At 42.9% G+C, this 27,441-nt stretch overlaps 1 protein-coding gene across 8 annotated transcripts in view; it reads right to left on the reverse strand.

Annotated features, from left to right (window-relative positions):
- The window catches only part of ZBTB24 (zinc finger and BTB domain containing 24), a 52,607-nt gene that overhangs the window by 13,284 nt on the left and 11,882 nt on the right, over positions 1-27,441 (reverse strand). For 5 of the 8 annotated variants that reach the window (XM_056566294.1, XM_056566293.1, XM_056566291.1 and 2 more), the window contains 3 exons: positions 21,365-22,280; positions 12,395-12,562; positions 9,871-9,954 (listed from right to left, as the gene is read on the reverse strand). In XM_056566294.1, coding sequence (XP_056422269.1) covers positions 9,871-9,954; positions 12,395-12,562; positions 21,365-22,265 — 1,153 coding nt within the window. In that variant the 5' untranslated portion in view covers positions 22,266-22,280. Of the gene's footprint in view, positions 1-9,870; positions 9,955-12,394; positions 12,563-21,364; positions 22,281-23,541; positions 23,626-27,441 lie in introns of those variants that run through there. The other 3 variants (XM_056566297.1, XM_056566299.1, XM_056566295.1) reach the window with 2 other exon arrangements.

Raw genomic sequence — 27,441 nt, forward strand, 5'->3', positions numbered from 1 at the left:
AGTACTATCACAGAACCAAAGTTATTTCATTTTTTTCTGGGAGGGGGGGGGGGGGGAAACCAAATACACTGTGAAGGGAACAATTATTGATAAAATATCAACAAAGCAGACAGTCACTGACCCTAAAGGATAGCTAAGCCTATGTGCGCATCATCGGGGGTATGTCTCGTTTAGGGTTCGTCCTGAGCTGAACAGACCCTTTGCAAAACCGACACTATTGACTAGAATAAGGTCCCTCAGGTGTCCAATAATGGAAGCAGAGAAGAGTTAAGTGGAAAATAAAAGAAAAATCTGACATTTAGTATTTTGTTCTCCGCTCAACTCCCCTCCTTTCAATAGGTTGAGCAAACGGAGCTTCTTTTAGCGGTGCTCAATGGTGGTGTGCCCATACCTTTTTCCAATGTACAGACTAAGGGTGGGTTATCACTACGGGGGAGATTTATCAAACCTGTCCAAAGGAAAAGCTGTTGAGTTGCCCATAGCAACCAATCAGAGTGCTTTTTCATTTTTCAGAGGCCTTTTCAAAAGTGAAAGAAGCGTTCTGATTGGTTGCTATGGGCAACTCAGCAGCTTTTCCCCCCTAGACAGGTTTTGATAAATCTCCCTCTACGTTTCGAACAGACGTGAACCGGATCCAGCTGGGGGGGGGGTTTAAAACCGGGTGGTCCTGTATGCCAGCTGGACCTGTCCCAAATCTCATTAATTTCAATGAGGCGACCGGAGTCATAAAGTGATGCTATGATAGCTATGCTGCAGTTTTAAGTCCGGTCACAAAACCGGATACGGGGCAAAAATTAGCCGACCGTACTCGCTATAGGAATCCGGTCGGTTCATTGAAATGAATGAGATACGGGCCGGGTCCTGCTGGGATACGGAAGTATCAGGTTTTCACTTCCCCCAGCCGGTTTCTGTTTCCTGTATCTTAAAAAAAAATTAAAAAAAATCATAAATAAATAAATAAGAGCGTGAACCCACCCTAACGGAACTCCAACGCTGATGTGAACTTAGTCTAAAATATTACTTTTGTTCTTTAATAGCTGGACAATAATGAATTCAAGTTATATTCTTGCAGTCAGTTTCAAAGATTTCCATGGAAGTATCCACAAACTATTTAACTTCCTAGAATTGCAATATATCGCTTAAAGAGGTACTCCGGTGGAAAACTTTTTTTTAAATCACCTGGTGCCAGAAAGTTAAACAGATTTGTAAGTGTTGGCTTGACGAAGTGCACCTCGTGCACAAAACGGAGACCGTCCCATGGAGGCGCCCCCCGCATCTTCTGTACCTGCTTTACATGCCCCAATAAAGGATTTGAGCTACAGTGGTGAGTGCGATCTTCTGTATCTTCTCAGTCATTGTATTTGCTAGTTACTTGGATTGGATCTGCACCTCCACGCTCATTCATTAGTGCTCACTCCCACTCCTGCATATGTCCAATGAAGTTGCCTACTTTGTATGAAGTGAAGTGAAGTGCCAGACTCCTGCCTCTATTTCGTGAGATTTGTAAGCGACTTCTTTTAAAAAGTCTTTACCCTTCTAGTACTTTTTAGCAGCAGTATGCTACAGAGAAAATTCTTTTCTTTTTGAATTTCTTTTTTTTCTTGTCCACAGTGCTCTCTGCTGACACCTGATGCCTGTATCAGGAAGTGTCCAGAGCAGGAGAAAATCCCCATTGAAAACCTCTACTGCTCTGGACAGTTCCTGACACAGACAGGTGTCAGCAGAGAGCACTGTGGACAAGACAAAAAATAAATTCAAAAAGAAAATAATTTCCTCTGTAGCATACAGCTGCTAAAAAGTACTGGAAGGGTAAAGATTTTTTTTAATAGAAGTCATTTACAAATCTGTAACTTTCTGGCACCAGTTGATTTATTAAAAATAAATAAAAAAATAAATAAAAAAAAGGTTTTCCACTGGAGTACCCCTTTAAAGGACATCTGCAATGCTGGGCAAAAAAACTTTTTTTTACCTCATTTAATAGGTCTTTGAAAGACCTTTCCAACGATGTCTCCCCCATCAAAATTGGCCCAGTCGTTCTCCCGTTATCAGCACACGAATTACGGAGGAGAAGTGAAAGAAAAACTACATCTCCCATCATGCCTTGTGCTTACTTCCTGTAAGCTGCTGCCCTCCCCCTGTTCTATCCCCCCCGAGCAAATTATTATATTGTAACGCCCACATCTCCCTCCCCTATGCATACACCCTCCCCTTCTGCTCATCTCCCCCTCCCCATGCTGGCTCCTGTCCAGTGATGAAGCAGCTGCCTCCGTGCTCACTGTAGTGTGGGCACTGGAGAGTGGATAGTGAAAGGAAAAATGGTAAAAACACATAATTGTTTGTCTATACAACTGTCCTGATAGGGGTCCCTCCATCTTTTTCACAACTACAACTCCAAGCATGCCCAGTTATTTTATATGCTGTTCGGGCATGCTGGGAATTCCAGTGGTGCCTCCAGCTGTTGCAAGACTACAAATCCCAGCATGCCCTGTCAGCTTTCTGCTGTTTGAGTGTATAAAGGAGTTGTAGTTCACCAACACCTCTACTGTATCAGGAGACTCCTGGGAGTTGTAGTTCACCAACACCTATATTGTATCTCTGTAGTCTCCTGGGGGTTGTAGTTCACCAACACCTCTATTGTATCTCTGTAGTCTCCTGGGGGTTGTAGTTCATCAACACCTCTATTGTACCTCTGTAGTCTCCTGGGAGTTGTAGTTTACCAACACCTCTATTGTATCTCTGTAGTCTCCTGGGAGTTGTAGTTCACCAACACCTCTATTGTACCTCTGTAGTCTCCTGGGAGTTGTAGTTTACCAACACCTCTATTGTATCTCTGTAGTCTCCTGGGAGTTGTAGTTCACCAACACCTCTATTGTATCTCTGTAGTCTCCTGGCTGGGAGTTGTAGTTCACCAACACTTATATTGTATCTCTGTAGTCTCCTGGGAGTTGTAGTTCACCAACACCTCTATTGTATCTCTGTAGTCTCCTGGGAGTTGTAGTTCATACACCAGTGTTTCCCAACCAGGGTGCCTCCAGATGTTGCAAAACTACTACTCCCAGCATTCCCTGGTTGGGAAACACTGGCATACACACACACATAACAGGGACTACAACTCCCAGCATGTGTCATTCAGTAGTCCCCCCCCTCACACACAGAATCATCTCCAGTATGATATTTATTCCCTGTAGTCTATACACCACCAGCCCGTGCAGTGTAATATGTCTCCTTCACACACACGTCCTCCCCTCCCTGCTCTGTGGTTTGCTCTGTGTTTTCCCCCCATGAAAACTTGAATCCTCCCCGTGATAAGTGAGGTCCTATGTAGACAGAGCAGGGGAGGGGGGAGGAGCTGTGGACGTCCTCATTCTCCCCCTGCTTGAATCTTACAGATAGGGGCGTTTCTGAGGATGAGCCTATGGCTGCCTCAGAAAGCACCCGCTCATGCATATGCATAAGCAGGGAGGACCTGACAGAGGCTAGGGGGAGCACAAACACTGCTGGGAGGAAGAGATCTCCGTCCCCAAGATGGCGGCTGCAATGTAATGAATAGGGGACGGACGCAGGACTACTGGGCTATGCTGGCAACTCTAATATCTCAGAAACGGCTGCATATAGGTAAATAGAACTAATTGACTGAATTGTATAACTTTTGTTTGGGGAACATTTGGGCAGGGATTTTTGACCACTACAGTTGTCCTTTAACCCCTTAAGGACTCAGCCCATTTTGGCCTTAAGGACTCAGACAATTTAATTTTTACATTTTCATTTTTTCCTCCTCGCCTTCTAAAAATCATAACTCTTTTATATTTTCATCCACAGACTAGTATGAGGGCTTGTTTTTTGCGCGACCAGTTGTCCTTTGTAATGACATCACTCATTATATCATAAAATGTATGGCGCAACCAAAAAACACTATTTTTGTGGGGAAATTAAAACGAAAAACGCAATTTTGCTAATTTTGGAAGGTTTTGTTTTCACGCCGTACAATTTCTGGTTAAAATGACATGTGTTCTTTATTCTGAGGGTCAATACGATTAAAATGATACCCATTATTATATACTTTTATATTATTGTTGCGCTTAAAAAAAATCACAAACTTTTTAACCAAATTAGTACGTTTATAATCCCTTTATTTTGATGACCTATAACTTTTTTATTTTTCCGTATAAGCGGCGGTATGGGGGCTCATTTTTTGCGCCATGATCTGTACTTTTTTTTGATACCACATTTGCATATAAAAAACTTTTAATACATTTTTTATAATTTTTTTTTTAATAAAATGTATTAAAAAAGTAGGAATTTTGGACTTTTTTAATTTTTTTTCGTTCACGCCGTTCACCGTACGGGATCATTAACATTTTATTTTAATAGTTCGGACATTTACGCACGCGGCGATACCAAATATGTCTATAAAAAATGTTTTTTACGCTTTTTGGGGGTAAAATAGGAAAAAACGGACGTTTTACTTTTTTATTGGGGGAGGGGATTTTTCACTTTTTTTTTACTTTTACATTTTTTTACATTTTTTTTTACACTTGAATAGTCCCCATAGGGGACTATTCATAGCAATACCATGATTGCTAATACTGATCTGTTCTATGTATAGGACATAGAACAGATCAGTGTTTTCGGTCATCTCCTGCTCTGGTCTGCTCGATCACAGACCAGAGCAGGAGACGCCGGGAGCCGCACGGAGGAAGGAGAGGGGACCTCCGTGCGGCGTTATGAATGATTGGATCCCCGCAGCAGCGCTGCGGGCGATCCGATCGTTCATTTTAATCGCGAACTGCCGCAGATGCCGGGATCTGTATTGATCCCGGCACCTGAGGGGTTAATGGCGGACGCCCGCGAGATCGCGGGCGTCGGCCATTGCCGGCGGGTCCCTGGCTGCGATCAGCAGCCGGGATCAGCCGCGCATGACACGGGCATCGCTCCGATGCCCGCGGTTATGCTTAGGACGTAAATGTACGTCCTGGTGCGTTAAGTACCACCTCACCAGGACGTACATTTACGTCCTGCGTCCTTAAGGGGTTAATGTTGTGTTGCTTTAGCCTATTACTGCACAAACCAATACGGTGTTATATTTGATTATTAAGAGTAAAGATAAAAAGAAAATATTCAGTAAGCGCATGCATATTTAATTTATTTAATACTATTAAAATGTATTAAATAACTGTTTAAAAAGGGGTTGTCCTATTGAGAAAAATAGGTCTAAACTGATTCATAATGTGAAATTATACATATTTCAAAAGTACAAGCATCACTGAAAATGTCCTGCATGAGAGATATAGGGTTACTAATCTCCCATGTACCTGAACTGTTTTGGTAACAATTGCCCTTGGTTATGACCCAGTGTCCTGAAAGTAATGGAAGTTGGTCTCTACTGCACATGCAAGCAAGAGTAGGGGGTCAATTGTGTGCTCTGTTGCCTGGCAACAGAAGGATTAGAGCTCAGAGAGGAAAACAGGAAGTGATCAGATCTATTTGGAAGAAAAACCAGTAGAGGGGTTATGGATATGTCACTAGCACTGTATCTAGATATGGCTTAAGTTACTTTATTTGTGGTTCCATCTGATTTTACCAACTTTGTTTTGTGGGACAACCCCTTTGAGGGTACATTCACAAGTACATATTGGGGGGGGGGGGGAATTCATCAAGATCTGTGTAGAGGAAAAGTTGACCAGTTGCCCATGGCAACCAAATTGTTTCTTATTTTTCAAAAGGTCTTTTAAAAAATGAAAAGGCTTCAGGTCAGCTTCTCCTTTGCACAAGTTTTGAAGACCCCCCCCCCCCCCTTTAATTTGCTGCATATTTGCAGCAGCAGAAATTCCACTTGCGGAGTATGTTGCTACCTATTGACTTCAATAGGCCTGCAGCAAATCCGGAAGCTGAATTTCCACTACAGAAAACTTGCAAGGGATTATGTACGTGTCAACGTACCCTAATAGTAACTTCTAAACATGCAGGTTTGTTTGTTAACATTACCATTAAAGTCAATGGGGTCTGAAACTGTGCTTCTTTTTTAAATGTGAACACACTTAACCCGATAACGACCACGGACGAGTATAGACGTCCAGGTTGGCGGCCGTTCCCGCACCTGGACGTCTATACTCGTCCATTCTTCTCGTGGGTGCTGCCCAGTGCACCCACAAGATCGCGGCAGGGACTCGGCTGTATCACACAGCCGGGACCCTGCTGCACTGCCAGGACCGAAGTAAACTTCGGTCCCGGCAGTTTTAACCCTTACAGCCGCGGTCGGAAATGACCGCGGGCTGTAAGTGTTATGACAGAGGGAGGGAGCTCCCTCTGTCACTCCTGCAGCACCCCACATCGCGATCGCGGGGTGCTGTGTGTGTCCGCGGCTGGCCGGGACCTGCCGCACTGCCGGGAGTGAAGTTCACTTCATTCCCGGCAGTTTAACCCTTACAGCCGCGGTCAGAAGTGACCGCGCGCTGTAAGGAGTTCTGACAGAGGGAGGGGGCTCCCTCTGTCTCCTCTGCAGCACCCCGCAGCGCGATCGCGGGGTGCTGCTGCATACCTGGGCAGCCGGGGGTCCTACAAAGACCCCCAGGTCTGCCCTGGGTATTGCCTGAAAGGACGTGCCAGAGGCACGTCCTAATATGCTGCCTGCTAGTGAAAACTGGCAGGCAGCATATAACTGCAATGCTTTGGAATACTAAGTATTCCAAAGCATTAAAAAAAAATATATATATATATTAAAAATACATTTATTAAATTAATCTAATTAAAAAAAATGCATAATGTGTAGGATCGCATTGGCGGACATCCGCAGCATGTAATATGCTGCCGATGTCCACCATGTGATCCTACACATTATGCAGCAGTCACGGTAATTAGCTCCCTGCTGCGGCTGGGTAGCTTTGTGTGTCCACTCATAGCGGCGGATTTCCTGCCAGCAGTCATGAGCGGACACACTGAGCTACCCAGCCGCAGCAGTGATGGATATATTCGCCATGAGCGGGTGCTTATTCCCACAACATGGCGGATATATCCATCAGGAGCCTTAACTGTCACAGACAGACGCGTTATACTGCCAGCCGACCAAGGACCAATCAGAGAGGTCCCTGGTGCAGCCAATAACTTGTAGGGGTGCGGTATATAAATGGGGTCACTTGTGGGGGTGAGGGTACTGTTCTGCCCTGAAAGCCAAATGGCGCTCCTCTCCTTCTGAGTCCTACCACGCGGCCAAGGAACCATATATGGCCAAAGCGGGGGTATTTCCGAACATGGGACAAGCAGCTAAATAAAATATAGGGTGCATTTCTTTCAATATCAGAAGTGATGTACAAAAAATATGCCCCCCAAATGATGCATTTGTGAAAAATTGCAAATTTCGAATTTTTAACACTGACTTTGTAATAATTCCTGCCAAAAAACTATGGTGTTAAAATACTCACTGTACCCCCTAGCGAATACCTTAAGGGGTCTAGTTTTTAAAATGGGGTCATTTGGGGGGGGGGGGGTGTTCCTATGTTCTACTACCTTTTAATTTCTGCAAACCTTGCATGGCACACAAAAAAAGATGTACTTTTCAAATTTTCTAAATTTTCAAAATTTCAAGTTAAATTGTTAGGCTTCTAACTAATTTAAAATGTTAATTAAAAACAAAAAAAAATGACGTCAAAATAAAGTAGACATCTGAAAGTATAAGTTTCATAAACTATTTGGTCAGTATGTATAAATATATGCACCCTATTAGTGTTAAAATAGCAAAAAATCGTAATTTTTTGTAAAAATTACATGATTTTTTGCATTATAAAAAAAAACTACAAATGATATCGGCTTACTTTTACTATGTACATGAAGGACAACTTGTGACAAAAAAACAATGTCAGAATTATCGTGATTGGCAAAACGTTACCAGAGTTATTCTCTAATAAAGACAGACATCCCCGATTTGAAAAAACAGGCCTGGTCTTTCAGGGGCGTACAGGTTTATTTGTATTGGTCCTTAAGGGGTTAAAACTAAAAGAAAGACATTGGCCGACATTTATCATTGTCTTTAGACTTTTTTTTTGTGTCTAGAAAAGGTGCAAAAAAGGCGAAAGCAGGGTTTTTTTTGCACCTTTTGCCTGTTGTGTGGGATGTAACAAAATAAACCTTTACTTGCCTTCAGCGCTCCTGCAGTGCCTCTTCAGATTATCTTTCTAAGCTGCAATGTGACTGTCATACTGCAGCTCAGCAAATCGCTGGCCGAAGGAGGATATCGCTGTGGCCAGCAATTTTCTGAGCGTCAGTATGACACACTGGGCCTAAGTGCATCCCTGGCCCGACACGCCATTCTGCAGCGCAGGAAGATGAGCACATTGGAGCAAGACACCGGAGGCATCATGGGGGTGCTGGAGGTAAGCCTTTATTTAGTTTATTTTGTTATAATTCACACAATGGGCATCGCTTTGAACCTCCTCACCCACTGGATAACCCCATTAGGAAATGTAATTTTGGTTCTGACTTAATTATGCAACCGAATTTGCTCAGGGAGGTGTAAAAATTCTTAGGATTGCGCATTATACTAGAGGGGAATGTACAAGTGAAAATACCGGTTATCATAATGGGGAGGACCCTCTCTCGCACCTGCTTGACTTGGAGGGAGAGTCGACATCCTCATATAAATCAGGATCACATATCTTTGGTCTGTCCTGATAGGCAGGGGTGACACTAGGGCGATAACTAGACCTCTCAATGTGAGTGAGCTCTATTTAATACATGAGAGAGTTGGGCGCAAAGTAGCCGAGTGTCTTATGCCATGTTCACAGAATAGAATTCTGCAGTAAGTTGTGCAGAAATGCATTGCCCATTAACTTAAAGGGAATTTGTGCAGCAGAAATGTGTGAATGAGAGAGCGGAATCCCATTGAAGTGTATTTGCTATTAATTCATGCAGAATGTTCATACGGAATTCCATGCGGTCTGGCCACACTGCTCTCAGCTACCATCTCTGTCCGTGTGAGGAATTGTCCGATGCAGGAGAGGTTTGATATGGGGATTTGCTCTTGCTCTGAGCATGGATAGAGGTGGCAGCAGAAAGAATAGTGGGCAGACAGGAAAGAACTAGAAAGGAACGCTTAAAGGGGTACTCTTATGGAAAACTTTTCTTCTTTTTAAATCAACTGGTGCCAGAAAGTTAAACAGATTTGTAAATTACTTCTATAAAAAAAAATCTTAATCCTTCCAGTACTTATTAGCTGCTGAATACTACAGAGGAAATGCTTTTCTTTTTAGAACACAGCGCTCTCTGCTGACATCTCTGTCCATTTTAGGAAGTGTCCAGAGCAGCATATGTTTTCTAAGGGGATTTTCTCGTACTCTGGACAGTTCTTAAAATGGACAGAGATGTCAGCAGAGAGCACTGGGGTCATGATGTCAGCAGAGAGCTCTGTGTTCCAAAAAGAAAAGAATTTCCTCCAGCAGCTAGTACTGGAAGGATTAAGATTTTTTAAATAGAAGTAATTTACAAATCTGTTTAACTTTCTGGCACCAGTTGATAAAAAATAAATAAAAAAATAAAAGTTTTCCACCGGAGAACCCCTTAAAGATTTTGTAATGGAAGTAATTTTCAAATTCGTATAACTTTTTGGCAGTCACTGATTAATAAACATTTTTCCTTGTGTCTTCTAAATAAGGAAAGGGATTGATACCGCCCAGTCTGCTGACCGGCAAGTGTTGGACTGACACTAATGGCCTAACTTGAAGATAGGCCTTCAATATTATAGTTTGGAAAAAAACACATATGTATAAATGTACATTTTAAATAGTTAGCCCTACCCCATTAACATAATAATAAAACAGGTCTCCATATATTATCTTTACAAGAATACAACAGCAAGAGAAATACTAAAACCTTACATACCTATATGTACACGATAATGACTTTTCAGCTGTCTTTTCTGACTGTAGAACTTTCCACACTTGTCACAAGTAAATGCCTTTTTTTCTGTCAAAATGTACGAAGAATATAGTTTGTAATAATTAACAAAACAGCACAAATATGCACATGGATATAGAGTTTCTGTACGGTTTGTTAGGGTTTGGGCAATATGAAGGGAAACTGCTATATGAAATTCATATGGCCATTCCCCTCATAGCCCAATCCCCTCCGTGTTATGTTAATTGTTTGTATATAAAATGAGGAAAAATTTAATTAACTTCTCCTCCCCATTTCATGTTCCTGGCCTGGCCTGCACACCGCCGACACCAATCAGCTGGAGCACAGGAGTTGCCTCACACAACCTTTCACTTGGAACATAAAAAGCCAGGATGATCCTCTGCCGGGACCGCTGCTGCCGCCACCTGAGTTGCTGCAACAGGTTAGGAGCCAAACTGAAATATTGCAATCCACAATAATCGTGATTCGATTGTAATATATCATGCAAGTCTAGTATTAATTTAACACATGACATCTGCAGTAGCAAAGTCTGCAGGGGACACGGTATGTTAGAATATGGATAACCTAGTGGAAGTTTCCTCTATTTGAGATCCCGCTCCATTTGGAAGAACAGAGGCATGTAACTGTTGTTACAACAACCGAGAGGTGTGTTGTGGTCAGACCACCTTACCAGGACGTACATATATGTTCTGCGTCGTTGAGGTGGAAGGGAAAAAAAAATCAATAAAAAAAAAAAAAATGGGAAAACCCCCTCCCCCCAATAAAAATTTAAATTGTCCCATTTTCCCCATTTCACCCCCAAAAAAAAGTAAAAAAAAAAAAGTTTTCTTTATAAAATTAAACATATTTGGTACCGCCGCGTGCGTAAATATCTGAACTATTAAAATATAATGTTAATGATACCGGACGGTGAACGGCATAAAAGTAAAAAAAAAAAAGAAAAAAAAAAGTAAAAAAAAAAAAAAAAGCCCAAATTGCTGCCTTTTTTTATTTATTTTTTTTATAACATTTTATTTAAAGAGAAATTGGTTAAAAATGTAATTAAAATGTTTTATATATGGAAATATGGTATCGATAAAAAGTACAGATCACGGCGCAAAAAAGGAGCCCTCATACGGAAAAGTTATAGATCTTCAAAATAGAGGGATTTTAAAGTGCAACAGTAATAGAAAAGTATGTAATAATGGGTATCATTTTAATCGTATTGACCCAAAGAATAAAGAACACATGTTCGGCGTGGAAACGAAACCTTCCAAAATTTGCTAAATTGTGGTTTTATTTTACATTTTCCCACACAAATAGTGTTTTTTGGTTGCGCCATACATTTTATGGTAAAGTGAGTGATGGTAATACAACAGACAACTGGTCGTGCAAAACACAAGCCCTCATACTAGTCTGTGGATGAAAATATAAAAGTTATGATTTTTTTGAAGGCGAGGAGGAAAAAACGAAAATGTTAAAATAAAATTGTCTGAGTCCTTAAGAGGTTGAAACAGTAGAATGATTAAAAAAAAAACAGCCACAGCATTAAATTAACAGTCTCAGGGTAGTTTTTAACCCCTTAAGACGCAGTCAATTTTCATTTCTGCATTTTTATTTTGAATGTTTTAAGAGCCATAGCTTTTAGTTTTCCCTCCAAAGACCCATATGAGGGCTTGTTTTTTTGCAAGACTAATTGTCCTTTGTAATTACACCTTTTAATTCACCATAATTAAAATTTTATGGTGTTCACCGAGCCTTAAAATCGACAGCTGAATGCAGAATTACAACGATATACAATGTATACAGTACAGAATTACAACGATATACAATGTATACAGTTTCTGTTTTTTTTTTTCTTCTGTTTTTTTTACTTTTTAGGAAAAGTTATTTTGCTGTCTGCGAAAGTGTGCAAATGGCAACTTTTTTGCACCATAATTTGTAAATATTATCGGTACTATTTTGATCATTTGTTTTTATTACTCCATTCACTGCGCAGGTTTATGAACATATTTCAATAGTTTGTACAATTCTGCATGAGAGGATACCAATTCAATTTTGTTTGTTTTTTAGGTAACTTTTTGTTTTATTTGAAAAATGTAAAAAAAAGGGGGGGGGGGAATTCAAATTTTTATTATGAGGATAGTTTACATAGCCGATAAGGAGCTATATCCATGTTGGCTATTAGTTGCAGCTGTATCTAGGAGAGTCCTGAGCCTGCTCCATACAAGCATTTTTACAAAGCAGTTTTTATATTATCTTAGCCAAACATGGGACTGTATCCACAAGGGGATGGGTACAAAACTTTTATGTATGTACTAGGGCTGCATGATATGGGGAAAATGTGCGATTGCGATTACGGGGCTAAACATTGCGATTTCGATATGCGATGTGATATAATAAATGGTGAAATCCTACCATTTCATATCCTCCCCCCCCCACACACACGCTTTCCCCCCCCTCACATACATACATTAACATAAGTGGAATATAAACTGTACAACCGTACCTGCATGTATACGCATGTGCTCCATTAGCGAATTCTTGGTTGCAAGAGATTTACTGCACACGGTACAGCTATAAGGTCTCTCTCCAGTGTGTATGCGCTCATGGACACGCAGAGAATGTTTCTGGGAAAAACCTTGTCCACACTGAGAACATTTGAAGGGACACTCCCCTGAAATAGTATAAAGAATATCAAGTAGAAAAGGTTTTCATGCTGAACAAAAAAAAAATGCAGACATTTGGCCAGGAAACCCCTGAGATTTTAAAATGCAGATTTCAATGTAAACTAAATGACTGAACACAGCTTGAAATCCTGCACACCAAATCTGCACAGAATACTGTATGTGTGAATAAACCCTAAGGGTACGTTCACACATACAGGATCCTGCGCAGATTTTAAGCACAGGATTTGTAACTGCAGATTAGAAGCTGTGTTCAGTCATTTAGTTTACATTGAAATCTGCAGCAGAAAATCCTGCGCATCAAATCTGTGTACATGTGAACACACCCTAAAAGGGGTTTTCCAGCAGCACTCTTGTCCATAGGTCGTGCAAAGTCCTGTAGCTCAGTTCCATTCCCTTCAATGGAGCCAAGCTGCAATACCAGACACAACCTGTTCACAGGAGTAGTGCTGTTTTTCCCAAGAAAGAAGTAGTGTTTTTCTTATCTTGGACAACCACTTAAGGGTAGGGTCATATATACCGAATTTCCCTGCGTATTTTTCTACCCATTGAAGTCAATGGGAAGCAAAATCAGCTGCAGAAAATATAGCACGTATGATCCTTCCCTTCCTTGCTCCATATTTTGCTGTATATTTTCTGTAGCCGATTTTGCTACCCATTGACTTCAACTGACTTCAATGGGTGGGAAAACACAGAGCATCAAATACGCAACAAAATATGGTATGTGTGACCCTACCCTTATGGGGGACTGCCCATGAATTATGAAGATGGCAGTCTGGTCATCTCCAGCCTGTTTGTGGCCAGCAGTTATAATCTGCTGTCAAGAACAGCTGTCGCCTGTTTTTATTCAATTTGCATAACTCCCAGTGATATTAATGGGGGGGGGGGGTGTGCAAATGGTGAAGCATTGGTGGGGCTATGCTGCTTATGTAACTTGGGAAGCTATGTAAACAGTGTAGCTTGCAGTGCTACACTGTTTGCACAGCTCCCATTAACCCCTTAAGGACTCAGGGTTTTTCCACTTTCGTTTTTTCCTCCTTACCTTTTAAAAATCATAACCCTTTCAATTTTCAACCTAAAAATCCATATTATGGCTTATTTTTTGCATCACCAATTCTACTTTGCAGTGATTTTACCATTCAGTCATTTTACCCAAAAATTCACGGCGAAACGGAAAAAATTCTGAGAAATTTCGGAGAAATTTATTCTGTAGCTCCATACGATTAAAATGATACCCTACTTATATAGGTTTGATTTTGTCGTACTTCTGGAAAAAATCATAACTACATGCAGGAAAATTTATACGTTTAAAAATGTCATCTTCTGACCCCTATAACTTTTTTATTTTTCCACGTACAGGGCGGTATGAGGACTAATTTTTTGTGCCGAGATCTGAAGTTTTTATCGGTACGATGTTTTGAACAGACTTTTTGATCATTTTTTATTCAGTTTTTTATGGTATAAAAAGTGACCAAAAATACGCTTTTTTGGACTTTGGAATTTTTTTTTGCGTGTACGCCATTGACCGTGCGGTTTAATTAATGATATATTTTTATAGTTCGGACATTTACGCACGCGGCGATACCACGTTTATTTTTTTATTTACACCGTTTTAGTTTTTTTTATGGGAAAAGGGGGGTGATTCAAACTTTTATTAGGGAAGGGGTTAAATGATCTTTATTAACACTTTTTTTTTGCAGTGTTATGGGTCCCATAGGGACCTATAACACTGCACACACTGATCTCTCATCCTGATCACAGGCGTGTATTAACACGCCTGTGATAAGTGTTATCGGCGCTTGACTGCTCCTGCCTGGATCTCAGGCACGGAGCAGTCATTCGTCGATCGGACACCAAGGAGGCAGGTAAGGGCCCTCCCGGTGTCCTGTAAGCTGTTTGGAACGCCACAATTTCACCGCGGCGGTCCCGAACAGCCCGACTGACTAGCCGGGATACTTCCACTTTCACTTTAGAAGCGGCGGTCAGCTTTGACAGCCGCTTCTAAAAGGGTTAATACCGCACATTGCCGCGATCGGCGATGTGTGGCATTAGCCTCGGGTCCCGGCCGTTGAGGAGCGCCGGGACCGACTGGATGTGATGTGGGGTCGCAGCGCGACCCCGCTTCATATCGCGGGAGCCGGCGCAGGACGTAAATATACGTCCTGCGTCGTTAAGGGGTACTCCGGTGGAATTTTTTTTTTCTAAATCAACTGGTGCCAGAATGTTAAACAGATATGTAAATTACTTCTATTAAAAAATCTTAATCCTTCCAGTACATATTAGCTGCTGAATACTACAGAGGAAATGCTTTTCTTTTTGGAACACAGAGCTCTCTGCTGACATCACGATCCCAGTGCTCTCTGCTAACATCTCTGTCCATTTTAAGAACTGTCCAGAGTAGGAGAAATTCCCCATAGCAAACATATGCTGCTCTGGACAGTTCCTAAAATGGACAGAGATGTCAGCAGAGAGCACTGTGGTCATGATGTTAGCAGAGAGCTCTGTGTTCCAAAAAGAAAATAATTTCCTCTAATATTCAGCAGCTAATAAGTACTGGAAGCATTAAGATTTTTTAATAGAAGTAATTTACAAATCTGTTTAACTTTCTGGCACCAGTTGATTTAAAAAAAAAAAGTTTTCCACCGGAGTACCCCTTTAACCCCTTAAGGACGGATCCTTTTACCTCAATGACCAGGCTTTTTTTTCCTACATTGACATGTATCTCTTTAAATGGTAATAACTTGAGAACGCTTTTTCTGAGCAGAGCGATTCTGAAATAGTTTTTTCGTGACATTATACTTTATATAAGTGGTGCATTTTTGTTGACACATGCAGCATTTTTAAAGAAAAACTTCAAGATATTGTGAAAAACTGGAAAATTTGACTTTTTTTTTATTTAATTTTTTATGGTGTACACTGTGCGGTAAAAGTGGGTCAGTACGATTACCATTTTATATAGCTTTCTATGTTCTTTTTCCTTTACTGAGCAAAATAATTTTTCGGCCATTTTCCAACAGCCATAACTTTTTTATTTTTCATCTGACGCCATTGAGTAAGGGCTTATTTTTTGCGGGATGAGCTTTACTTTTTATTGTTATCATTTTTGCGATACGTGTTACCTTTTGATCTTTTCTATACCGCTATTTGTACCAAAATTGGCGAATTTTGCGTTTGTTTTATTTTCCGTGCGGGATAATTTACATTATAGTTTTATAGTATGTGTCATTACGGACGTGGCAATACCTATTATGTATATGATTTGTGTTTTTGATCTTTTTTGGTGATAATACAGGGCTTTTATTGGGAAAGGGGCATTTTTTTTTTTAACACTTCATACTTTTATTGAAGAACTTTTTATTTGAATTTTTTACACTTTTTACAGGTTATACTATGCTGCAATACATTTGTACTGCAGCACAGTATGACCTGATGAGCTGCACACACTACAGCCTGTGGCTGGATCTCACAGGCTTCCGTAGCAAGCAGACAGGAGGTCATGATCTGACCACCTGCTGCCATAGCAATCAACGGCGACCCGCAATCGTATCGCCGCCGGTGAACAGGGGGAGAGCGCTCACCCTGTCAACACCATAGATGCTGTGATCAGTGTAGTGTAGTGTTTTTAGGGTACAATCACACGGGCAGGGGTTTACAGCGAGTTTCCCACTGGGAGTTTGAGTCTGTGCAAACCTCCAGCTGTTTCAAACCTACAACTCCGAGCATGCACTTTGGCTGTCCGTGCATGCTGTGGATTGAAGTTATGCAACAGCTGGAGGCACACTGGTTGCAAAACACAGAGTTTGTTACTTAACTTAGTGTTTCGCAACCAGTATGCCTCCAGCTGTTGCAAAACTACAAATCCCAGCATGTACAGTCTATCAGTGCATGCTGGGAGTTGTAGTTTGGAACAGCTGGAGGCACACTGATTGCAAAACACTGAGTAAGGTAACAAACTCAGTGTTTCGCAACCAGTGTGCCTTCAGCTGTTGCAAAACTACAACTCTAAGCACGCACTTGCAGCCGAAGAGCATGCTGGGACTTGTAGTTATGCAACAGCTGGAGGCACACTACTGAAACTCCCAGCATTCCCTTTGGTAGTTTGTGCATGCTGGGGGTTGTAGTTATGCAATTGCTGGAGGCACTTTTTTATAGAAAAAATGTGCCTCCAGCTTTTGCATGACTACAACCCCTAGCATGCACAAACTTCCAAAGGGCATGCTGGTAGTTGTAGTAGTGCCTTCTGCTGTTTCATACCAACTCCCAGCATGCCCTTTTGTGGATGCTGGGAGTTGTTGCTAAGCAACAGCAGGAGGCCAGCCTTACCTCCTGCTGCTGCTGTTCTGCCGGATCCTGGCTGCCGCCACCGCTGCTCCAGGTACATACCCCCGGCACCCGCTCTTGCCCTCCGGAGTAGGGGGCGAAGGGGTGCCATTAGGGATACCCCCACCGGTAACGGCCACCGAATCAGGAGGGGGGGTTATGCCTGCTCCCCAATGATTTCAGCAGGCATCCCGGTAGGTCCCAGCAAGCGGCGGGGACTGGAATTCCCACTGGCGTACAGGTATGCCCTTGGTCCTGAAGAACTTGAGGGGTTAAATCAACCCTTTTCCCCATTTTAATTAAAAAAAAATGTAAAAAATTATAAACATACATATTTGGTATCACCACATGTGCAAATGTCCCAGCTATAAAAATATAGGGGGATATTTATCGAAGCTGTCTATGTCCTGCATCAATATAGACCAAACTACAGAGCGTTAGGCCGGTCTATTGTGCGCCTAATTTATCAAAAGTCGCACGGCTCCTGGAAAATTCTGCGCACAGACTTTGTGATCTATGCTTTAGACTGTATTTAAACCTGCTCCAACATGGTCTGACATTTCGGCGTACTTTCAGCCGATGCGACTTGTTGCTGAAAAGTTGCTTTTGATAAATTCAGCACCAATGCATTTTCGTGTAAAATAGACTAGAATGCATCATGTTCTAAAAATCCTCTAGAGCAAAAGTCGCACATATATAGACTGTGACTTTCTGTGCGACAAATTTAGACAGGAAAATCAAGTTGTCAGGCCCAAGGCCTGATTATTAAAATACTATATGTGTATTATAAATTATATCTGTGTATAAACTAAGACATGGGTGAGGGGTCATTCAGACTGTGTTTTGTGTATTGCATTTTATTGGAGGTCAGGCTGTCTTGGTATCTCCTTTGAAGTTGTGCACTCTGGTCCCATCATATAATCAAACAGATAAGGGGCCAGGAAGAGAGAAGACCCCCTGGTGGGACCAGAGGGGAGGGGGGGAATGGAGTCTCCCTCCCAAGAAAGCAGATATGTTATTTAAAAAAATGCTAGACTCAAAGTTGGTTGTAAAAAGCTGGGGCACAAGCTGAAAAGACCATCCTAAGAACAGCTGAAACTCACTCTCTTGGAACTGCTATACCATCATGCTGTAATGCTGTAAGAACTTCATCTTTTGTTTTCTGAACTTGCTAAACTTTTATAAATTTTTGTAACTGTATGTCATTTGTTTATTTTTATGCATAGCACTGTGATACCTTTTATCAGATTAAATGTTTAATTAATCAGCTCTGGTCTTTGATCTCTAAATATATGAGCTCACCTTTCTGAAGGAGGCTCTGGTGGAAACACGTATCTAAGGGTTAATTTGGTGACTTGCTGGGACTAGTAGTGGATACCCAGAGGTCTGGCGGCTTTAACTCTTGCACCATCACACTCTCTCTAGCGTCTTGGCTGGACCGATAGGGTGTGATCGTGACACCAGTCTAAACCCTTTGATAAATATCCCCCATAATGTTAATGATCCTGTACAGTGTAGGTCGTAAACATAACATCCCAAAAAAAATACAATTTTTTTTTATAATATATATATATATATATATATATATATATATATATATATATCTCAAATCAGAAAGTATACGAAAAAGTGGTTTTAAAAAAAGAAAAAAAAAAAACTTCAGGTCATGGCGAAAAAAATTTGCCCTACATATCCCCGTTGGAAAAATTAGAAAGTAAGGAGGTGGTGAAAATAGGGCAATATTAAGGCGATATTGTAAAAAAAAAAAGTTTGAGATTTTTTTAAAGCAGTACAATAATAGAAAAGTATTTAACCATGGGCATCATTTTAATCCTATTGACCTAAAGAATAAACAAAACATGTCATTTTTACCGTAAAGTGTATAGCATACCCATAAAGTGTATAGGGTTGTCATTACAAAGTACAACTGGTCACGCAAAAAACAAGCCCTGGAAGAGTTATGGATTTTAGAAGGCGAGGAGGAAAAAACTAAAACGCTAAAATAAAATTGGCTGTGTCCCTAAGGCCAAAATGGGCTGTGTCCTTAAGGGGTTAAAGATTTGATGAACAAAACATGTAAACTGGGTACCTATAGATTAAGTCTATGGCCACACTGACACTGGTGTTGCTATTTCCAATTGCAAGAAAGGCACATAGGGGTAGAGTTATCAACACCTGTGCAGAAGAAACTGACCAGTTGCCCATAGCAACCAGATTGCTTCCTTTTTTTTCTCAGAGACATTTTAAACAACGATTGGTTGCTAAGGGCAACTTTTCCTATGTACATGTTTTGATAAATCCCTGTAACTCTCAAACAGTAAACTAAGAATGTGTGAATACAAGAAAAATTTGACAAATCTGAAGCATGGGAGATATTTATCAAAACATGTGCAGAAGAAAAGATGACCAGTTGCTCATAGAAACCAATCTGATTCTTTTGTTTTTTTTTTGTTTTTTTTTAAAGGGATGATTGGTTGCTATGGGCAACTGGTCAGCTTTTCCACAGCCCAGATGTAGATAAATCTCCCCATATATTGTTGGATTTCTTCTACGTATTTGCTGCTGCTTTACCCAAGGTTTTGGATGAAGTTAGACTCATTTAGTGAAGATAACCCATGTCCAGGCTACCCGAACAGGAAGAGCGGCAGAAAACAAATTGTACAACTTTCCGTACCTGGGAATTGTGGAGTACAGGAGCAGCTTATCTATACTGAACAGGGCCAAGAATCAGTATATGGCTTGTTTCTAAAAGGAGGCCAACCCCTTTTAAGTCATTGCCTTTAACCCCTTAAGGACCGAGCGTTTTTCTTTTTTTTTTTTTTCTTTTCGCTTTTGCTTTTTCCTCCTTGCCTTTTAAAAGTCATAACCCTTTCAATTCTGCACCTAAAAATCCATATGATGGCTTATTTTTTGAGCCACCAATTCTACTTTCTAATGACAACAATCATTTCACCCAAAAATCTACGGCAAAGCAAAAAAAAAAAAAAAAAAAAAAAAAGAAAAATAATCGTGCAACAAAATTAAAGAAAACACACAATTTTGTAACTATTGGGGGCTTCTGTTTCTACGCAGTACATTTTTCGGTAAAAATGACATGTCTTTATTCTGTAGGTCCACACGATTAAAATGATACCCTCCTTATATAGATTTGATTTTACCTTACTTATGGAAAAAATCATAACTACATGCAGAAAATTAATACGTTTAAAAACATCATCTTCTGACCCCTATAAAACTTTTTTATTACGTATGGGGCGGTATGAGGGCTAATTTTTTGCACCCTGATCTGAAGTTTTTAGCGGTACCATATTTGTATTGATCTGACTTTTTGATCGCTTTTTATTAATTTGTTCAGGATATAAAAAGTGACCAAAAATAAGCTATTTTGGACTTTGGAATTTTTTGGCGCGTACGCCATTGACCTTGCGGTTAAATTAATTAAATATTTTTATAGTTCGGACATTTACGCACGCGTCTATATCACATATGTTTATTTTTATTATGGGTAAATTTTTTTATATGGAATTTGCGAAAAGGGGGTGATTTAAATTTAAAGGAAGGGGTTAATGGGTGTTTTTTTTTTTTTTACTTTTTTTTATTCAATTTTTTGTATTTATTAATTTTTTTTTTTTATTTTTTTTTTTTTTTTTTTTTTTTTTTTTACACTTTTAGTCCCCTTAGGGGGAATGATTAGATTCCTCATACAGATCAATGTGGTTTCATAGAACCACATTGATCTGTGTGCTCTGCGCTCGATTGATAAAGCCTGGTCCTGCCAGGCTTTATCATTGTCAGAGCCGCAGCAGCCACAGGACATGGGGTAAAGCCCTCCGGCTACCTCAGCCGGGAATCACCCCACTGGACCACCAGGAATGGTTTAAATGTCCCTTTAGATGCCGCTGTCAACTTTTGACAGCGGCGATCTAAAGGGTTTATAGCCACCCGCGACAATTGCCGCATGTCGGCTATTAACGCCGGCCCCCAGCTACAGGAATCAGCTGAGGGCCGGCCGGTATGATGCAGGCACGAGTCAGAAGCCCGCGCCATACAACGGTTGCAGTTTCAGGATGAGCCGGCTCGTCCTTAGACGGCAAACAGCTAACGAGTGAAGCTCAAAGAGTGTCTGAAATACATAATATGGGTACGTTGACACATACAGGATCTGCTGCATATTTTCTGCATCTGATTTAGCTACAAATTGAAGTCAATGTGCAGCAGTAGTAAATATGCAGCAGATCCTGTATGTGTGAACATACCCGAAATGTGTTCTAGACGAAGTTATGACAAAATCTGGCACAATTTATTCTACAGTTAAAAAGCTGTTAGAAAAATCCACCAGGTTCTGGGCTTCAGGCCCTGTTCAGCTGGGCTGCACAAAATATATATGTACAATATATTGGTGATAAGGACAACAGCAGGCAACAGGGTAAGGAAGAGTAACTATTAATGTTAAAACGCAGCTCCAGTTATACCTGTATGAGTTCTCCGGTGGATTGCGAAGAAGTGCTTGTACTTGAACACTTTTCCACAATCTTTGCAGCTGAGTTCAGGCATGGGCTGCTTTTTTTTGCCAGCAGAATGCTTTGTCGGTACACTGTCCTCCCCATCTTCACCAAGTCTATAATCCTGCAGTTTAACAGACCTTTGAGATCTGCGCTTACTATGTCTCTTTAATATCAGTGGTTCTTCTGGAGGCTTGGGATTTAGGTCACATGTCACCTCTGCAGCAAAATCAGCAACTTCATGCTCATGTAATATATTTCCGTTTGTATAACACGTATCCTCCATACTTCCTGGGACAGCTGCATTGTCTATATCTTTCTCTGTCTGGGTCTCAGATTTGGGATCTTCCTGGGTATTATTTTGATCACATTGCTTCTTTGGTCGTCCCCGTTTCCGTTTTGATCCAGGATCATCTGCTTCCTCTAATGATTTATCATCAGATGTTTCAGCATCATGTTTCAGTAGGTTCTGCTGATACTCAGCATATGCTTTCACCAAATTATCCACTTTCAACACCTGTGCAGTCCCCACTATTTGCTTAAGGCATTTCTCACTCACATGGACGTTTCCGGTGTAGATAAACTGCAGCAAGGTTTCAAAGACCTCAGACACCACTCCTTCTATGACATAGATTGACTGGCCTATATTTCCCTCATCAGCAAACATCATAGAGAAGTATTCACTGTTAGCAGCTAGCAGGGCTTTATGTGCCCGAAACTGCACAGTCTCTACTACAAGCGTGATGTCACATAGGAAGTTCTTTTTTCTCTGTTCCTCTAATCTGGATAGCACAGTGTCCATATGACAACTTGAGTGGATGTTAATCTGCACCTCTGTTTCTAACTCCAGCTGATGAACTGTGTCTTCCATTGTTTGTAGGAAAACCTTGAAAAAAAATAATAATAATAATAATTAATAAATAAAATGTCATGATCTCTTGAAGACTTCTTTAACACTTGCTGGTATTATGTATGTTTTTAATGCAGTTTTTGAAGGACATGTCAGGCGTGGAATGTTAAGGGAGCACTTTCAATAAAGTGCCATTGTCACAGGGACATGTCAAAAGTTTTGATCAGTCTGGGTCTGAGTGTTGAGACCCATACCGATAAGGAGACCTGCGCAGTATTGCTGTTCACTTTCTGGCTCGTAATGGTCTGTCTCACTGCTCCATTTTAAGTCTATGGAGCAGAGAGACACAGATCTCTATGAGCCAGGGAGCGAACAGCAATCAAGCACACTTCTCTCTCCTTGTTCTCTTGATCAAAGGTGGTCAGCACCGAGACCCAGGCCGATCAAAACTTTTGACATGTTACAAGTGACAGTGTCCAAAACTGGGTACAAAAACTGCATTAAAATGACATGTAAAACAGCATTTTAAAAAGGTACATTCACACAGGAGCGCATCCGCAGTGTATCTGATGCCGTGGATGCATTGCCGGCCTACACAAAGTTATGGCAGAGTGAGCTCCCTGCTGCTCCTGTCATAGCTCTTTGTGTCCATTTGTGACTTCAGATTTCCTGCCAGCAGTCACGTGCGGAAACACAGAGCTACTGCAGCAGCAGCAGGGAGCTCACTCTGCCATAACTCTGTGTGTGCCAAAAGCGCATCCACTGTGTCAAATACGCTGTGGATGCACTCCTGTGTGAACATACCCTAAAGGGGTTATCCCAATAACAAACGTTATCCCCTGTACACAGCATATTTTCTGTATGTTAAAGGGGTACTCCAGCCCCAAGACATCTTATCCCCTATCCAAAGAATAGCGGATAAGATGTCTGACCACGGGAGTCACGCCGTTGGGGACCTCCGCAATCTTGCATCCGGCACCCACCTCTTTGAGCTGCACGCTGCGCTGCCAGCTCACAAACTGCTGGGTGCCGACCACGGGGGCGGAGTCGTGACCTCACAATACTCCGGCCCCGTGGTCAGCACCCGGCAGTTTGTGAGATGGCAGCGCGGCATGCAGCTCAAAGAGGTGGGTTCCGAATGCAAGATTGCGGGGGTCCCCAGTAGGGCTGGGCGGTATGACCAAATATGTGCATCACGGTATTTTTGTCACTTATGCCGGTTCCACGGTATGTAACGGTATTTCCCCCCCCCACCAAATTAATTATCAGCCCAGTCCCCATCGGGGTAAATACTCACATATCACCCGCAAGCACTACCCTCCTCGTCCTCCTGTTTGTTGCGGGCCGCCGGCGCTGACACTCTATACTGTACGCTGTATCCCTATGCCCGGGCTGCAAAAGGTAAACAAAATAAACTTTAACGCACGTTCCTAAGTTGGCCTTACGCTCTTCCTGGGAATGGGAACGTCGGAGAGCCGTCAGCCTATCACCGGCCACAGCGATGTTCCGCCTCGGCCCGTGATAGGCTGAGCCCACTGTCATGTAAGAAGCAGACTTATTACATGTCAGTGGGCTCAACCTATCACCGGCCGAAGTGGAACACTACTGCGGTCGGTGATAGGCTGATGGCTGTCCGACGTTCAAATACCCAGGAAGCTGGTCCGCACCGACGGGGAGTTAAAGTCTATTTTGTTTATCTTTTGCAGCCCGGGCATAGGGATACAGCGTACAGTATATAGAGTGTCAGCGCCGGTGGCCCGCAACAAACAGGAGGACGAGGAGGGCAGTGCTTGCGGGTGATATGCAAGTATTTATCCCTTTGGGGACAGCGCAGCGCTGGGCTGATAATTGGGGGGGGGGGAAGAACAGCGCTGACAGGTCACATATGATTAGTTCCCTGATGTGGCGACAGTACAGCGCTGGGCTGATAATTCATTCCCGAGGGGGAGGGACCAAACCGGTATTGCGGTATGGGGGAAAAATGTATATCGTGCAGCACAAAAATTTCGGTATTCGGTATGAACCGGTATACCGTCTGGCCCTAGTCCCTAGCGGCAGGACCCCCGCGGTCAGACATCTTATCCCCTATCCAAAGGATAGAGGATAAGATGTCTTAGAGCCGGAGTACCCCTTTAAGGATGGAAATAGTGTTTCACCGCAAGTCATTGGGAGATACACAAATTTCTGAAAATAGCAGATTCAAACATCTTCAGCTCCAGATCATCACCGGCAGTAGCAAGCAGGCAAGAGGGAGCTGGGAAGGCCTCATACACTGATGGGAAAACTTATCCTGCAAAGAATAACCCCTAGTATGGCTTTGGCAATGGAAAAAATAAAGAAAAGTAAACTTTTTGAAAAGGGTGCAGGGGAAAAAAAAAATTTAAGAAGTGCTACTAAAAGTTGAAGGTGTTATTAAAAAAGCATTCAGGGTTTTTTGCCTATATCACGCACCCTTATCACTAGTCAAACAAAACAATTTGTTTTTTTCAGCGCAGTAGTATTTTCATTACTCTAACTTGGTCATGTGATCACCAGTCTGACTCTACAAATCTTCCAGTGCTTAATGGTTACAACAGGATGTCAGACTCTTGACATTCTGTGGGCTACAGGATGACATCATTACCTACCAAATCCCTTCTTCTAGCTCTCTTTTTTCTCTCACTCAATCTGCTTTCTGTATGAGATCAGGATATATTGTACTTAATACACTCCCCTCCCAAGCCTGTGTTTACCTATGTGTTTCTTGCTTTATTATTATTATTATTATTATAATTTTTTTTTTTTCTGGAGATTGTACTGTAATACTACAAAATATGGCAAAAACCTATCATTTTCCCATGATTTTGAGTCCCTACAAAAAATGTGAAATGCATTAAGGGTTCAACATGTGAACACAGCCTAAAGTTGTCACATCTTCATAAAACATCTCAATTGTGATTATAGGTCAAAACTCTTATTGCCATATTTCTCTAAAAAATATTTTGGAGTAAGAAAATGCATTAAAACTGCATAGTGTAAACCAGGGGTCCTCAAACTTTTTAAACGGGGGGCCAGTTCACAGTCCCTCAGACCGTTGGAGGGCCGGACTATAGATAACAAAACATGAATAAATTCCTATGCACACTTATATATCTTATTAGTGGACTACCACTTTAAGTACGCAGCACAGTTCCCCCCCACATTACGTAGGCAGCACAGTTCCCCCCCCACATTACGTAGGCAGCACAGTTCCCCCCCCCCACATTACGTAGGCAGCACAGTTCCCCCCCCCCCCACATTACGTAGGCAGCACAGTTCCCCCCCCCCCCCACATTACGTAGGCAGCACAGTTCCCCCCCCCCCCCCACATTACGTAGGCAGCACAGTTCCCCCCCCACATTACGTAGGCAGCACAGTTCCCCCCCCCACATTACGTAGGCAGCACAGTTCCCCCCCCCCCCCCACATTACGTAGGCAGCACAGTTCCCCCCCCCACATTAGGGGCAGTACAGTTCCCCCCCCCCACATTAGGGGCAGTACAGTTCCCCCCCCCCACATTAGGGGCAGTACAGTTCCCCCCCCCCACATTAGGGGCAGTACAGTTTCCCCCCCCCCACATTAGGGGCAGTACAGTTCCCCCCCCCCCCCCCACATTAGGGGCAGTACAGTTCCCCCCCCCCACATTAGGGGCAGTACAGTTCCCCCCCCCCACATTAGGGGCAGTACAGTTCCCCCCCCCCACATTAGGGGCAGTACAGTTCCCCCCCCCCCCACATTAGGGGCAGTACAGTTCCCCCCCCCCCACATTAGGGGCAGTACAGTTCCCCCCCCCCCACATTAGGGGCAGTACAGTCCCCCCCCCCACATTAGGGGCAGTACAGTTCCCTCCCCCCACATTAGGGGCAGTACAGTCCCCCCCCCCCCACATTAGGGGCAGTACAGTTCCCCCCCCCACATTAGGGGCAGTACAGTTCCCCCCCCCCCACATTAGGGGCAGTACAGTTCCCCCCCCCCCACATTAGGGGCAGTACAGTTCCCCCCCCCCCCCACATTAGGGGCAGTACAGTTCCCCCCCCCCCACATTAGGGGCAGTACAGTTCCCCCCCCCCACATTAGGGGCAGTACAGTTCCCCCCCCCACATTAGGGGCAGTACAGTTCCCCCCCCCCACATTAGGGGCAGTACAGTTCCCCCCCCCCACATTAGGGGCAGTACAGTTCCCCCCCACATTAGGGGCAGTACAGTTCCCCCCCACATTAGGGGCAGTACAGTTCCCCCCCACATTAGGTGCAGTACAGTTCCCCCCCACATTAGGTGCAGTACAGTTCCCCCCCACATTAGGTGCAGTACAGTTCCCCCCCACATTAGGTGCAGTACAGTTCCCCCCCACATTAGGTGCAGTACAGTTCCCCCCCACATTAGGTGCAGTACAGTTCCCCCCCACATTAGGTGCAGTACAGTTCCCCCCCACATTAGGTGCAGTACAGTTCCCCCCCACATTAGGTGCAGTACAGTTCCCCCCCACATTAGGTGCAGTACAGTTCCCCCCCACATTAGGTGCAGTACAGTTCCCCCCCACATTAGGTGCAGTACAGTTCCCCCCCACATTAGGTGCAGTACAGTTCCCCCCCACATTAGGTGCAGTACAGTTCCCCCCCACATTAGGTGCAGTACAGTTCCCCCCCACATTAGGTGCAGTACAGTTCCCCCCCACATTAGGTGCAGTACAGTTCCCCCCCACATTAGGTGCAGTACAGTTCCCCCCCACATTAGGTGCAGTACAGTTCCCCCCCACATTAGGTGCAGTACAGTTCCCCCCCACATTAGGTGCAGTACAGTTCCCCCCCACATTAGGTGCAGTACAGTTCCCCCCCACATTAGGTGCAGTACAGTTCCCCCCCACATTAGGTGCAGTACAGTTCCCCCCCACATTAGGTGCAGTACAGTTCCCCCCCACATTAGGTGCAGTACAGTTCCCCCCCCACATTAGGTGCAGTACAGTTCCCCCCCCACATTAGGTGCAGTACAGTCCTCCCCCCACATTAGGTGCAGTACAGTCCCCCCCCCACATTAGGTGCAGTACAGTTCCCCCCCCCCATTAGGTGCAGTACAGTTCCCCCCCCCCATTAGGTGCAGTACAGTTCCCCCACATTAGGTGCAGTATGTTCCCCCACATTAGGTGCAGTATGTTCCCCCACATTAGGTGCAGTATAGTTCCC

This window comes from Hyla sarda, chromosome 3 (assembly GCF_029499605.1).
Source record: "Hyla sarda isolate aHylSar1 chromosome 3, aHylSar1.hap1, whole genome shotgun sequence".
NCBI classification, from domain to species: domain Eukaryota; kingdom Metazoa; phylum Chordata; class Amphibia; order Anura; family Hylidae; genus Hyla; species Hyla sarda.